At 41.8% G+C, this 14,813-nt stretch overlaps 1 protein-coding gene across 1 annotated transcript in view; it reads right to left on the reverse strand.

The window, feature by feature from the left end:
* CFAP299 (cilia and flagella associated protein 299) overlaps window positions 1–14,813 on the reverse strand; it is a 490,745-nt gene that overhangs the window by 302,181 nt on the left and 173,751 nt on the right. Inside the window, exon 3 of the mRNA XM_075204555.1 lies at window positions 3,545–3,635. Coding sequence (XP_075060656.1) covers window positions 3,545–3,635 — 91 coding nt within the window. The remainder of the gene's footprint in view (window positions 1–3,544; window positions 3,636–14,813) is intronic.

The raw sequence follows: 14,813 nt of genomic DNA on the forward strand, positions 1-14,813 counted from the left end.
TCCTGGAGCTTTATGTCCCGAGCCTTGTCGGCGTTTGGGATTTTGGGTAACCTACTCACGGGTATTCAAGCCTTATACTCTCGATTCTCCGCAAGAGTCATGATCAACGGTTTTCCCTCTGAGCTTATAGCCATATCCAATGGTACACGCCAGGGGTGCCCTCTGTCTCCTCTCATCTTTGCCCTTGTTATAGAGCCTCTTGCGGCCTCTATCCGGGCCTGCCCGAACATACGGGGTGTGCGGACGGGGAACCTGGAGAGTAAGCTCTCTCTCTTTGCGGACGATGTCCTTCTGACTCTCCTGCAGCCTGAGAAGTCTCTCCCTGGAGTCTTTAGCATATTACACCATTATGGGCACCTCTCAGGGTCCCCAGAGGGACTGGTACTCACCTCCCGCTTTAACTTTCGGTGGCAGAGAAAGAAAATTAAATACTTAGGTATCTTCATTACCGACTCCTATGACTCCCTCTACCGGGAGAACTACCCGGCCCTCTTTGCTAAGATCAAGTCTGAATTGCTCTCCTGGCGCCCACTGATCATTTCGTGGCTGGGCAGGATCATTTCTGTCAAGATGAACCTCCTTCCTAAGCTCCTCTATTACTTCCAGACCTTTCCTGTCCGAGTTCCCCTTTCGGATCTGACATCTATTCAAAAATGTCTCTCTAGGTTTATCTGGAACGGCCGGTCTCCCAGGATTAAGCTGGCTCTCTTAAAGAGACCCACCAGAGGTGGTGGTAGGGGTTTCCCGGATTTGAAAATTTACTATTGGGCGGCTCACCTGAGCCAGATTGTAGCCTCCTTTGGCCCCCCCCCACGGCACTGTCGTGGGTTGACATCGAGTCCGCTTACCTTAATTTTCCAATCTTGTACTGTATATGGGGTCTCTCAAAAACAAACTAGATCTCCCCTCACCTCCCAATGCCCTACCCTTCTATTCTCAGCTGCAATATGGGAGACCTGCCGACCCCATCTCAAGATACCGGTGTCCTCTCTTACTGTCCTACCTCTTTGGGGTAACCCTGCCTTTTCTCCTGGGCTCTCCTCTGCCTTCTATGGTCCCTGGGTCACTGCGGGAGTTTGATTTGTCGGAGACCTATTATTTCAGGGGGCCTTTATCTCTTTGGATGTCCTAGGCTCTAAATATCCAAGGCTCCATCCTAAATTTTACGAGTATTTCCAATTACGACATTTTGTGGGCTCTCTCCTCGGGGGGGCTCCTCTCCCCCCTCTTAGGTCTCCCTTTGAATCTCTATGTCTCTCCTCTCCCTTGGGTAGGGGCATGTTTTCCTCTATCTACAGCTTAATTCTCAATGTACTTTTACCTCCGGGCGGTAGGCATGAGAGGGAGTGGGAGAGGGACCTGCCTCCCCCCCCCAGAGGAGGACTACTGGGAAATCATAAGGGATCAAGTTGCCACCAGCTCTATTTCCACTTTGGTGAAGGAGAACGCATACAAAGTATACTATAGGTGGTACTACACACCTCACAAACTCACTAAAATGTTCCCCTCTAGTTCTCCATTATGTTGGCGGGGTTGTGGCCAGATGAGCTCCTTTTTGCATATCTGGTGGTCCTGCCCTAAAATATCCTCCTTTTGGGATCGAGTTAGGGCCCTCCTCTCCTCCCTCCTTCCATGCCCTGTCCGGAAAGACCCATGGTCTTTTCTTCTCTGTTACCCTTTGAATGATGATGATAGACAGTCTGCAAAATTGGCTTCCCATGTCCTTGCAGCTGCACGATGCCTAGTAGCTAAGTCTTGGAAACAAGCTGAACCCCCCACTATGGCGGCCCTGCGATCCTATATCTGGTTTATTGCTCGGATAAAACAGATTACATACCACCTACATGATAAGGGTGATAAATTTCACCAGGTTTGGGCTCCTTGGCTTTACTTATAACCCCTTACCTCCTGTACCAACTCCTTCCCCCTAAAAAGACTCCCCAGGTTCATAGGTGGCCTGACTCTGGACTCTCGATGCTGTTTCCCTCCCCGGAGCATCTAAGTAGTAATCTCCTCTGAAACTTTTATTGCCCCTCTTTTATTTATTTGTTTCTCTTCTTAAAAAGGAAAGAAAGGGATAAGGAACTGTGTGGATAATTGGGAAGTATGTTCTCTTTTTCTTTCAATCTCGGTGGTGACCAGTGCCCCCCTTCCCTCCCCCTCCCCCACATTATATTGTTATAAAATGTTATAGTGTCTTGAGTATTCTAGATTACAATTGTATACTTACCTGCCTGTTTATTGACAACCTCTGGCTATTTTATAGATTTGCTACTCAAACATTTTCAGCTTCTTTGACTTATGCCCGTCACATGTACTGTTCTCTGTTTTTGTCTCTTGCCCTGCAAATGTACTAATTGTTGATTCTTATCTGTACATGACTGCTATTTTTCAAAATAAATAGTTAAAAAAAAAAAAATAGTAGCAAGCTTCTTGGATTTAACGAGGGATGCTTTCTGTATGTAGACATTGTTTGTCAAAAAGGCAACTGTGATCACATAATCTATATACCCAGATATAAATCACCCACAACATTTGCTCTTTAGGTGTGCTACCCCCCACACAGAGCTTCATGGCACTAACTCACCACATTCCAGCCTTACATAAAAAAATATCTATTTTTCCAGTAGTTATAGGCCCGCCCAGGTCAGATGTACAGATATATATGAAACTATAAAGATGCTTTAAAAAGAGATTGAATTACAAACCAATCGTGGGAATTAATAGACAGCCTACAAATCTGCTGCCTTAATTAAGTATGGGCTAACAGTATTTTAACAAAATGCAAGATCATATGCAAATATTGTCATACCAGTAGGCTAGTGTCAAATTGCATTTTTAAATGCTGTTCTGAAGCTTTTAAACACTTCTGTAGTGACACAATACATTCAATGGAAATCACTGTTCCCCTATGATACAAGAACACATGAACTGCTAAAAAGGTGTCATGTGGTTTTTTGTTTAAATAAGAAGCCCACAAGTCCTGTCCACCTATGTAACTTTATAAAGAAGGTTATCTGACCAATCGGAGTATATTTTTACAGTATTTTTTTACTGCTGTAAAGAACAACTTTGCAACTACTTGTAAAGTATATATGCAAGTATAAAATAAATTTACAAGGTTGAGCAGGTGGATTACTGCCACATCTATATTGGTTTATTTTTCCTTTTTCCTTACAAACAGTAGCCTAATGTCTATTTAGTACACACTATTGCACTTTTTAAACTTCTTGTTCATTTTTTTTACTAGCACGTGGGCAAATATTGAAGGATTTTCATGCCACATTAACTGCATGATCATCAATACCCCTGCACCTCTTGCATTTGTAAATGGGTAGATGTAGAAGTGTACACACATGTAAATATACAGTACATCCATAAGAGAAAACATTAATCTATCTAAATCTCAGATGGATACAGTAAAATTAATTGTCTAATCAGTGAAGTGTGACTGCAGACAATAAACAGTTCATATTTAGAATATCCTTCAGCACTGTTTCCTAATGTACATTAAGCTGTTGAGAACTCAAAGTGTTGTACTCACAGTCATCTTCCCATTGCGATTTGGTTCTTCCCTTAAGGCTAATGCTTTCAGGAAATTATCTTTCAAGTCCTTTCCTGCGCTTGACAATACCCTAGAAAATAGGAAAACATTGATAATGATTAATAGGTCTGTGTTTTTCATGAAATACATATTTCTAGTGAAAATCATTTACAAGAAACTAACTATGGGTGAAGGATATTAGTGTAGTACTCTTAATGTATCCTTTTAGCAGCCTGGGATCAGTGCTGAGTTTGCACGTCAAATGCCTCCCCGTATTACATTATTTTTGCACTACGTCCAATAATTATTATTACTTTTTAATAATAATTAATAATTACATTTTATATTGGCTTTTTTTCAACAAGGTACAAAAAAAATAACTTAGACATCAATAAGACTCATTTGTCAAACACAAAAGATACAAATCCGTATGCTTCTTTATTTGCGCAAGTGAATTTTAAGGCATGTCCAGTTCCCAGTCCTTGCAATTGCCCTTGGAAAATCAATCGGTGCCTCCCTTTTCAGATGTGTTTTCACCTGAAATGCAATAGTGTAGATCGTGAAATATCCCTTTAAAATCCAAGCTACTAGGACCACAAATGCTGACTCTCTTTGAATGGCCAGGATACCCATAGGGTAATCTCTCAGAACACTGAGAGAGTCCCAAAATCTCCCTGAAGCAGAACCAGATATAGAGGCTTTTGGGGAAACTCGGTATGATGACACAACTTGAGTCATCATGCCCCATCCACCATTGTGTGATTTTCATTGTGTCATCATGCAAGTTGTGCCATTAAATCCTGCTGACCTGAATTTACAGAGTTCCATGTTACAGAGGGGAGCTCTGAAATGTCAGCAACTATGGTTAAGACTATAGGGCCACCCCCTTCATTAATTTAAACTTCTCAGTTTTTCTACTAATATATTGTTCAGTTTAGCATAATTTAGGTCTTAAATTAATGATGAAAGTGAAGAGACAGCAGGACTGACTTAATTATTTATGTCACTTGAGTGTGTTTTGTGTGTTTATGAATTTTTTTTATTACATTTTTCAAAATAAGCTTAGGTGGTGGAGAAACCAAATCATATTGCAGGGAGAAAGAGTTAATGGTAATTCCTTAAAGCAGGGAACTCCCACTTTAATATGTTTCTCAAATGAAATCACATTTGTGTAAAAGTAGACACACTCCTACTCTACATCCCAATTTGATTTCCACCCAACAGTGTAAACTTTGCACCACCACAGATGGGGCCATCTTGTCCCACATATCCATGTGATTATTCATAAACATTGGTGCATTTGCCCAAAAGTAGGAGCATGACATCACACAAGATCATTTGCACTACAAACTTACACTTTTAATGGTCATAAAATATCCTTATTGACATTAGTTCTACAAGACTATTACAGAGCCTGCCAGAGGTGTTTCCTTATGACCCTAGAGGGGCTTTATAAAGCATGGCACACAGCCATCTCATAGAATACATTGTGCCCATGTGATTTTGCTGTATGACTCTTAGCAACAGAACCCCCCAAAAATTACATTTATTTCTTTTAAAATGTTTTTCTACTTACAGCAATCTATATTGAGTTGTAAAAAACAGGGTGTTTGTGTATGAGGGTAAGTGGCAGGACCCCTAACAATAAAACTCTATATTCTAAATTTTTCTTTTTTCTATTTCTCAATACTTGTGAAGTTGTTAAGGGTAATTCAGTAACATCTATATTAAGTTGGGGAAAAAAGGTGCTTTCGTGTAAGGGTTTTTTCTGACCATTTTTTGACATTCAGTGACCGCATGTAGAACATTGCAGTGGCTGCAACAAAATGTCATCTGCCATGACACCAACTGAAGAAAGCCCATTAGATAAATTAAGCAAAACAAAACTGTGGCGAAGGGAGTGTGCACCACACAATAAATTTTGAATGCTAGACAGCATGCATTATGGAGAGAGAAGAGGCAGTAACAATCAGATGTCATTTGATGGACAGAGGCATCAGTAGATGTTTAGACAAGTAGATACCCAATTGTAAAACACTACGTAATTTGCTGACACTATATAAATACATTTTGATGATGATAGAGGAGGATGGCCTGCACCTATACTAAAAAAACTTCAAAGACTATGCACACAATAAATTTGGAACCTTAGACAGCATGCATCATGGAGAGAGAAGAGGCAGTAATAATCAGATATCATTAGATGGACAGCGGCATCAGTAAATATTTAGACAAGTAGATATCCAATTGTAAAGCAGTATGTAAGTTTCTGGCACTATATAAATAAATGAGGATGATAGACAAAGATGGCTTGCACCCATACTAAACAAATTCAAAGACTATGCACAAAATAAATTTGGGACATAATAGGGCATCCATCATAGACACGGGTGCTACAGAAAAAGGCAGAGGTCAATGGATGGACAGTGGTATGATTGAATAGAGTTAGACATTTATAAAAGTAAATAGAAGAAGGTGGCCTGCATCCATAATAAAAAAATTCAAAGACTAGTACTGTGTATTCCTCGATGGGCAGATAATTCATCAGAGGCCAATACCGGCACTTTAAAATAATTTGTTTTACTTAAGTGGTTGTATGCTATGAGTAAGGTAGATGTGGGCTGTAATGCTGCCATTGTGAGTCAAAGAAGGGGACTTGAAGGGTGGAGTACAGTGTATGGGGTTTGTAAGGATAAGGAATTATTTTAATTAGATAAATTAAACAACAAAAACACTGTAGTGTATGGAGTGTAAGGTGCAAAAGATAAAAATGACGAAACACTATGCCCAAACTAAATTTGTTACATTAGACAGCATGCATCATAGAGAATGAAGTGGCAGTAACAATTTAAATAAATGTTAATGATGATAAACAAAGCGGTCTGCGCCCATACTACAAAAAATCAAAGACTACGCACACAATACATTTTGAACGTTACAGTGCATCCATCATAAACAGTGAAGCTACAGTAACAGGCAGAGGTCATTGGTATGAATGAATGAATGGAGTTAGACATTTATGAAAGTAAATAGATGAAGGTTGCCAGCACCCATACTAAAAATTTTAAAGACTGGTACTATGTACTTCTCGATGGGCACAGCATGCATCGGTAGCCAAGAGCGGAGCTTTCAAATAAATTGTTTTACTTATAAGTGGCTGTTTATGCTAAAAATGAAGTAGATCTGTGTCATCATGTTGCCCATGTAAATCAAACAAGGAAATTGATACATTTGCCAGTTATCATGTATATTTACATCCAGTTATCATGCCCTGTTTGAGACTAAAATATCAATTTCGATTCATCCTTTTGGCTAAGCTCAGGTGTAGTATCTGCCCCAGTACGGTTAGTTTGGAATGCCCTGAATGAGCGGGTCTCCTTGGTCTGATGCTGGAAGGCTGGTGGTGTTTGGACCCTGAGATGTCTGTGCCTCCAGGGGACAGGGCCAAGTGCTGACTTGAAGATGCAGTGTTGGTGGGAATGGAACCATCACCTTGCACAACCCTGATGAAAAATGAGACTGCTGGAGACTTGGGGCAGAGGCTGTCTCAAAGACTCAAGTATATGAATATGGAATGTATAAATAATATATATATGTTATATTGGTGAAGTGTAAAAAATATGTAAAACAGACAGTTCAGATAGACCAATAGTTGGCCTTCCCACACAAGTAAGTATGTATAACTGACACTGATGCAGATTTCATTGCCAAAACATCTGCCTTGACAAGACAATGCAATTGAAAGTCCACATTCTGAGAAATTAAAAGGACAGAATTTGGCAATGGCAGAGAATACATGTATAGATGGAGATATGATGGCTGCCAATTTACAATATATGATGGAGTTAGAGACTGTATAGACTGATTAATTATTTTTTAAATTAGAATTGAAGAAAGCAAATGCAACAATGATAAAGCTACAAAATCCTTCACTAAGACAGCTGGCTGCAGACTTTGGCCAAAATTGGTGAAAATTTGGCCAAAGAAAAATAGAAGACAGACTGGAAATACCTGTTAATGCTATAAATATAATTATCTCAAAATCACATAATTTTCCCTATTTTTCACAACTTGGAATTAAATCCAGATCCAGAAACAAGACCAAAACCTTTACAGATTTTTGGGCAAAACCAGTAACAAAACCAACACACGAAGATGTTTTAGAACCAAAACCACATCCAAAATCAAAACACGGGGGTCAGCACACATCTCTGATAAGTAATGGAATGGATATAGTTTACAAAAGTGGAAGTATATCCCATGTTCTTCTTACTAATAGACATAAGTATAAGTAAGGAGGGATGCCCTCAAGCTATATAGCATGAACCACACACACACATATATATATATATATATATATATATATATATATATATTGTCGAAGTCAGCAAATTGGATAAAGTCATTTCAATTAAAGTCTAGCAAACCTGGTTGTCTTTGTCTGAAAAGATGCGTACGGTACGCTATGACGTACAAGGGCACGCTACGGCGTGAAAGGGCGTACGCATCCACTGCACGTGGCAGCAACAGTAATTGGTCTTTTACCATACATTCGCACAAACACGCATACTTATAAAATAGTACACATTAATGGTAGTTGCAACACATAGTCAGTTATGTCGAAATATAGTAGTATTTATATGTTATATCAGAGTTACATGCATATTAGTGAAATACACGGAACGGGTTAAAGGAATAACCTCATGAGTGGTATCATAATGAACCTTGTTACATATCCTACTGTTTGGTTCACTCTGCGAGGGAATCGCAGAGTGCATACGCAAGTTATGAATGATAGGGAATTATGAACTACTTAAGACTAAGGAATCCTGGCGGGAAGAGCAGAGCATACCCCCTGCAGAGATGACCCCCTCCTTTGGATTCCTTAGGATGAACCAGCCAATGATTGACGACCCCTTGGACATTCCTGAGACCTGGACCAATAGATGCAAGCTATAACATCTTCATTGTATTACTGTATTTGATTGTGTATATAAGCAGCAGCTTGTGATCCAGAGTGCAGACATCTTGTCCCCAGACTTCAGGATTGAATGACTGCACTGGATCCAGAGCTCCTGCGATAAGTAACGGCTGTATTTACTATTACTTCGCTTGAGCATATTATTCCACTTATTGCGAATAAATCTTTGTGCTTTGGAAACACAAATCGAGGTTCGACAATCGTTATTGGTTAGCGACAATACGCACATAACAATTTGGGGGCTCGTGAGCTTTGGAGGTTTCGTTGCCGATGATACGCAAGTCCAACGGATTTCGGTTCCTCAACAAAGGGTGGAGACGCGTCATAAACGGGTAAGAACGCATTGTGTTCAAAACCTGAATTTTACTCTGTGTTGTGAAACCGAATGTCCGTTTTTCATTATCTAGGGCACGCCCTCTAGAACCTAGGGACAAAAGAGAAAACTGTTTCTTTTTTCTGTCATTGTGCGTTTTAACTGTATTGCATTGCTTAGCGTATGTGTATTTCCTGCTGTGCGTACGCGAACTTCCGGTAGACTTGCCACGTGGTTAAACAATCGTTTTGATAGTTATTGTACGTGTATAGTATAATTACTTGTGAAAGCCTCTGAGGCATTATTACTGTTGTTGGGAACTTTTGATTTTCTGCGCAGAAAAGGTGTATAGTGTGTGATGTTGTAACGTAGATACACTGTTTTGTTGTGGATTGTGCTCAGTTGCTGTCTGACGAGGCGGATTGCCCAACTGAAGGACGGTATACAGGGCAGGTATACCGAATGCGAAAACCGGGTTTTCGCAAAGCGCTACCAATAGATCGCAAGGTTTGGTAATAATTAGAATTGGTAGGCAGTGCGATCCGATCGCACCGTTAGTGCGAATTGGTGAAGCAGCTAGGAGGAATTATACTGGAAAGGCAGGTTGATTGTATTAACTTGCGCTCCCAGCGATAATAAACTCAGCAGCTTTTTGAGGTTGAGCCAGGGTATCGAGGAGCTGATAGCCCTTGGGGTCCACAGTGATATTTCTGTATTAGGGATCCTCGCCAGGGGTGAGAAAAGCGAGTGAACGCGGCTAAAGGAAATACGTTCACCGAGTATTATAGATCTCTAGCGGTGAGTATAGCAACAGAGTTGAAATTATTAGGTGGAAAGAACAGAGCATTGTGGTGTGTCTGTGTTTCACATTTGGCCGGAAGGAACAGAGCATTGCGGTGTGTCTGTGTTCCGGGTAGAAGGTATATTGTTCAACATGGGTGCTAAGCATACGCTAGAGAAGGTCAGTGTACTGCCTAAGGAAGGCCCTATTGGTTCAGCGAAGTTTCTCATGTGTAAGAAATATGGTGCATACGCAACTGTGTATTGTGACACGTGGGTCAAGATGACCAAAGATTGTGATAGGCCTTTCCCAACAATAGGAAGTTTTAATACAGAGGTACTAAATACTGTAAAAGATAAAGTATGGTTGATTACCTCGACGAAAGTGAGGAATAAACATAATGATTATTTAAAATTGTGGCAAATGGAAAGTAACACGTGGCAGAGCAGCGAATGCAAACCGGAAGTAGGTGTGACGAAAAGCGCGCGCAAGGCGGATGTAACCGTTGCGAAGCGTGGCGAACTCAGCGCAAGCGCGCCCCCGCCACCTTATGTGGCGGGAGGGGTAAGTACAGCCGTTGTTAAAACTGAAAATAGAAAAATTGCTAAGTTGTATCCTTTTATAAACCAGTTTAAATCAAGTGTATCTGAAAGTGAAGATGAACCCACTATGATTTCGGCCATTGCCCATGCCGTTAGTGTACTAGAGGCTCAGCGCAAGTATGAAAAAATGGCTGAGATAGGTGAGAGTAGCGTGATCACTAGGAGTGAAAGCGTTCTAAATCTAGGACCAGTAAATCCTGTAGTGTCTCCTGAAGTCAGTGCACCAGAGGGTGCGTTCCCGGTCCGCACAATATCAGTTCCCAATGGGAAACCGGATAAGGATGGTGTAGTTCCTTTAAGAAATGTTACAATGCATTGTCCCTGGACTAGATCAGAATTACGTTCCATTATGACTGAATTCCCAGATCCCAGAAAAGAGTTAGCTAAATGTCAGAAATTTGTTAAAGATTTAGGAAATGCTCACGAACCAACCAGTAAGGATTGGCGGGTAGTGTTGAGGGCGTGTCTTCCTCCCAATACTAACATACAAAAATTTATTGAAGATTGTTTGTTGGAGGAAGATAAAACCTTGACTGATGAGATTAACCAACGGAATATAGAACAAATTGTCAAACACTTAGCCATCTGTTTTCCAGTAGTAGTAAATTGGAGTAAGATTTTCACCATTAAACAAAAGGATAGTGAAACTGCCTCAGATTACTTTGCTAGAGCTATAACAGCGATCGCACGATTTACTGGGATATCCAACATAAGTGAGGACCCACATCACAGAGAGGTAGCTGTAGGAGTACTGATGGATGGCCTTAGAGAAAATTTAAAGACGAGAGTACAAACCACATTACCTAATTGGAGAGGCGTCACAGTAGACTCTCTTAGGGAGTCTGCTGTGGAGCATGACAAAAACCTTTTTAGAAAAAGGGAGGAGAAAAGTGATAGGTTAATGATGGTAAGTATACAGGCTCTAGAAAAGGTGCATACACGACCACCAGCATACAACCCATATAACAGGAAACCTAAAGTGATCAGGTGTTTTAACTGTAACGAGGAAGGACATTACGCTAGAAAGTGTAAAAAGGAAAGACTCAATACACAGAGAGGTGGGTCACATAGATATCCTCCAAGGAGGGACTCACATAGACTAGAAGACTCACATCTACCTGCGCATATTACGGCAGCAAATGCTGCGCGGGAAATCAATAGTCAGCGGTAGGGGTCAGGTCATACCTGTAGTCTACAGCCAGTGAGGTTAACTGAGAGTCAGAGTGAAGAACCAACAATGATAGTTGACATAGCTGGTAGGAAACAAACTTTTCTTGTAGATACAGGGGCGGCCCGATCTGTGATAACCTCTCCTTTCAACCTACAGGTGACCAGTAAAACTATTCCAGCTATGGGGGTAACGGGAAAAGTGTTACATTATCCTCTAACTAAACCCGCCGAAGTTACTATCGGGCCTCTGCATACTAAGCATTCGTTTCTCTTGGCTGCAGCGGCCCCTACTAACTTGTTAGGGAGAGACTTGTTATGTAAAATGGGATGTGTCATATACTGTACTTCTGATGGTGTGTTCTTAGATATGCCGGAGAAGGTCGCACATGAGGTACAGGATATATTGGACACCCCTCAAAGGTTAATGTTACACTCTACTGTTATAGAACAAAGTCCATCTCAAGTAAAGGGGATGTTGCTGGGAATACCAGGTTCCCTATGGACCAGAGATGGACAGGACACTGGACTGATGGCAAACGTAGCCCCTGTCATGGTCAATCTAAAAAGTGGTAAGATAGCTCCAAAAATCCCACAGTATCCATTAAAACCGGAGGTGGAACTAGGGGTATATCCTGTTATTGAGAGGCTGTTACAACAAGGGATTTTAATTCATACAGCCAGTACAGCAAATAGTCCCATTTTCCCTGTGAAGAAGAGTGGGGGGAGGGGCTATAGATTAGTCCAGGACTTAAGGGGAATTAACAAAGTTGTTGAGAGCCAATTCCCCGTAGTGCCGAATCCAGCTGTCATCCTCATGCAGATTCCACCGTCTGCCAGTCATTTTACTGTCATTGATCTATGTTCTGCTTTCTTCTCAGTCCCTCTTCACCCTGACTGCCAATACCTTTTTGCATTCTCCTACAGAGGAGTGCAATATACATGGACCAGACTACCCCAGGGGTTCATTGACAGCCCCAGTATTTTCTCCCAAGCCTTACATGACTGTTTGCAATCCTTTCAACCCCACAATGGGTCTGTTCTAATTCAATATGTGGACGATTTGTTGTTGTGCTCTGATTCTTTTATGTCATGTTTGCATGATACTAAATTGTTGTTGCTTCATCTTTCACAAACAGGGCACAAGGTGGCAAAGGATAAATTACAGCCATGTCAGACTAAGGTCAAATACTTAGGACACTGCCTCACTAAGGGGCTAAGACACCTGACAACCGACAGAATTGAGGCCATACAACACATGACCCTGCCGCAGAGCCAGAAGCAGATTCGTACTTTCTTGGGGATGTGTGGATACTGTAGGTCCTGGATCCCAGGTTTTTCTATTCTGGCATTACCATTGCAGGAGCTAGTCTCTTCCTCAAAACCAGAGCGTGTTGTACACACAGAAGAGTCAGAGCAAGCGTTCTTTAACCTTAAAGATAGTCTGACAAGAGCACCTGCATTGGGAATACCTGATTATGAAAAGCCTTTTGAGCTATTTTGTACAGAAGCTGATGGCTGTGCAGCAGGTGTCCTAGCACAGAAACATGGTGACGCTAGCAGACCGGTAGCATACTACAGTGCACAATTAGACAATGTGGCAAGGTCACTCCCAACATGTCTCAGAAGTGTAGCAGCAACGGCCCTTTTAGTAAGTAAGAGCGAAGATGTAGTATTAGGTCATAATTCAACCATCTATACACCCCATGCTGTATCAGCTCTGTTAAATTCAGCCCAAACCAGACATGTTTCTTCAGCTAGATTCACAAAATGGGAACTAGCCCTGATGGCACCCTCAAACATCACCATCAAACGATGCAACACCTTAAATCCAGCTACATACCTTCCGTATGTGTCTCAAGAGACACAAAGGGTGGGAGGTGAGGAGACCCTGGTTGATGATGAGTTAGGCAAGAATACTGACACGCATGACTGTTTGGAACACCTGAATCAGACCTTTACTGCAAGGCCCGACATACGTGACACCCCCTTAGAAAAAGCAGATTTTACGTTTTATACAGACGGAAGTTGCCATAGACAGACAGAGACAGGAGAGCTATGTACTGGTTATGCTGTGGTAGACGATCAGGATGTGGTAGAAGCTGAACCCCTTGGTCCACCTCACTCAGCCCAGGTGGCGGAACTAGTAGCACTAAGGAGAGCGTGTGAATTGGCAGAGGGTAAACCAGCCAATATATATACTGACTCTAGGTACGCCTTCGGGGTAGTGCACGATTTTGGGGCCCTTTGGCGTCTTAGAAACTTTACGACAGCAGCAGGTACACCAGTAGCACACTCACAACACATAAAAGGACTTCTGACAGCGATACAGTTACCCAGAACAGTAGCCGTCATAAAGTGCAAAGCCCATACCTTTGAAGAAGACCCAGTGTCATTGGGCAACAACAGGGCAGACGAAGCTGCTAAATGGGCAGCAGGGCAACCTATGACTGTATCGACCGAGACTATGATGGTTTTTCAGACATTAGACACGCAGAAATTAATTGAAATGCAAGATTTGTGTTCCCTGCAGGAGAAGGCGGTCTGGAAGGCGAAGGGATGTGGTCAAGAGTCCTCAGGACTCTGGAGGGATGGACAAGGTAAGCCTGTAGCTCCCCGAACATACTATCCAAGCCTGGCTGAAGCAGCACACGGCCTGACTCACCTGGGTAAAGAAGGTATGTGCAAACTGGTGAGAGCATACTGGTGTGCTCCCGGATTTTCCTCTCAAGCTGGTAAGAAAGCAATGTCATGTCTTACTTGTTTGAGGAAAAATGTTGGGAAAACTATTCCAACTGAGCCATCCCACATCCCTCCTACAGACGGACCTTTTCAGGTAATACAAATTGACTATATCCAACTACCACCGTGCAGGAATCTAAAGTATGTGTTAGTGTGTATTGATGTGTTTTCCGGTTGGGTAGAAGCATATCCGGCAGCCACTAATACTGCTGTGTTCACTGCAAAGAAAATTGTACAAGACTTTGTGTGTAGGTTCGGTATCCCTAGAATCATTGAAAGTGATAGGGGTACCCATTTTACTGGTGATGTCTTCCAAAATATGTGTAAACTCATGGGAATCAGTAGCAGACTTCACACCCCTTACCGACCACAAGCCAGTGGTAAGGTGGAGAGAGCAAACGGTACTATCAAGAACAAACTAGGTAAGATAATGGCTGAAACTGGGTTGGCATGGCCTGAGGCTTTGCCGTTGGTCCTCCACAGCATTCGAACCACTCCTAGACCTCCTCTTAATCTGTCCCCCTTTGAGATACTGTTCGGACGACAACCTCATTTGATCGTGAGTCCACAAGACGACTTAAAGTGTAATAATGAAGTGACTGTACAATATCTTATAAGAATGAGTAGACAGCTGAAACAACAACAACAAAAACTAAAAATGCTGTCACCTGGTATGCCAGAGA

Source organism: Mixophyes fleayi, chromosome 1 (assembly GCF_038048845.1).
Source record: "Mixophyes fleayi isolate aMixFle1 chromosome 1, aMixFle1.hap1, whole genome shotgun sequence".
NCBI classification, from domain to species: Eukaryota; Metazoa; Chordata; class Amphibia; order Anura; family Limnodynastidae; genus Mixophyes; species Mixophyes fleayi.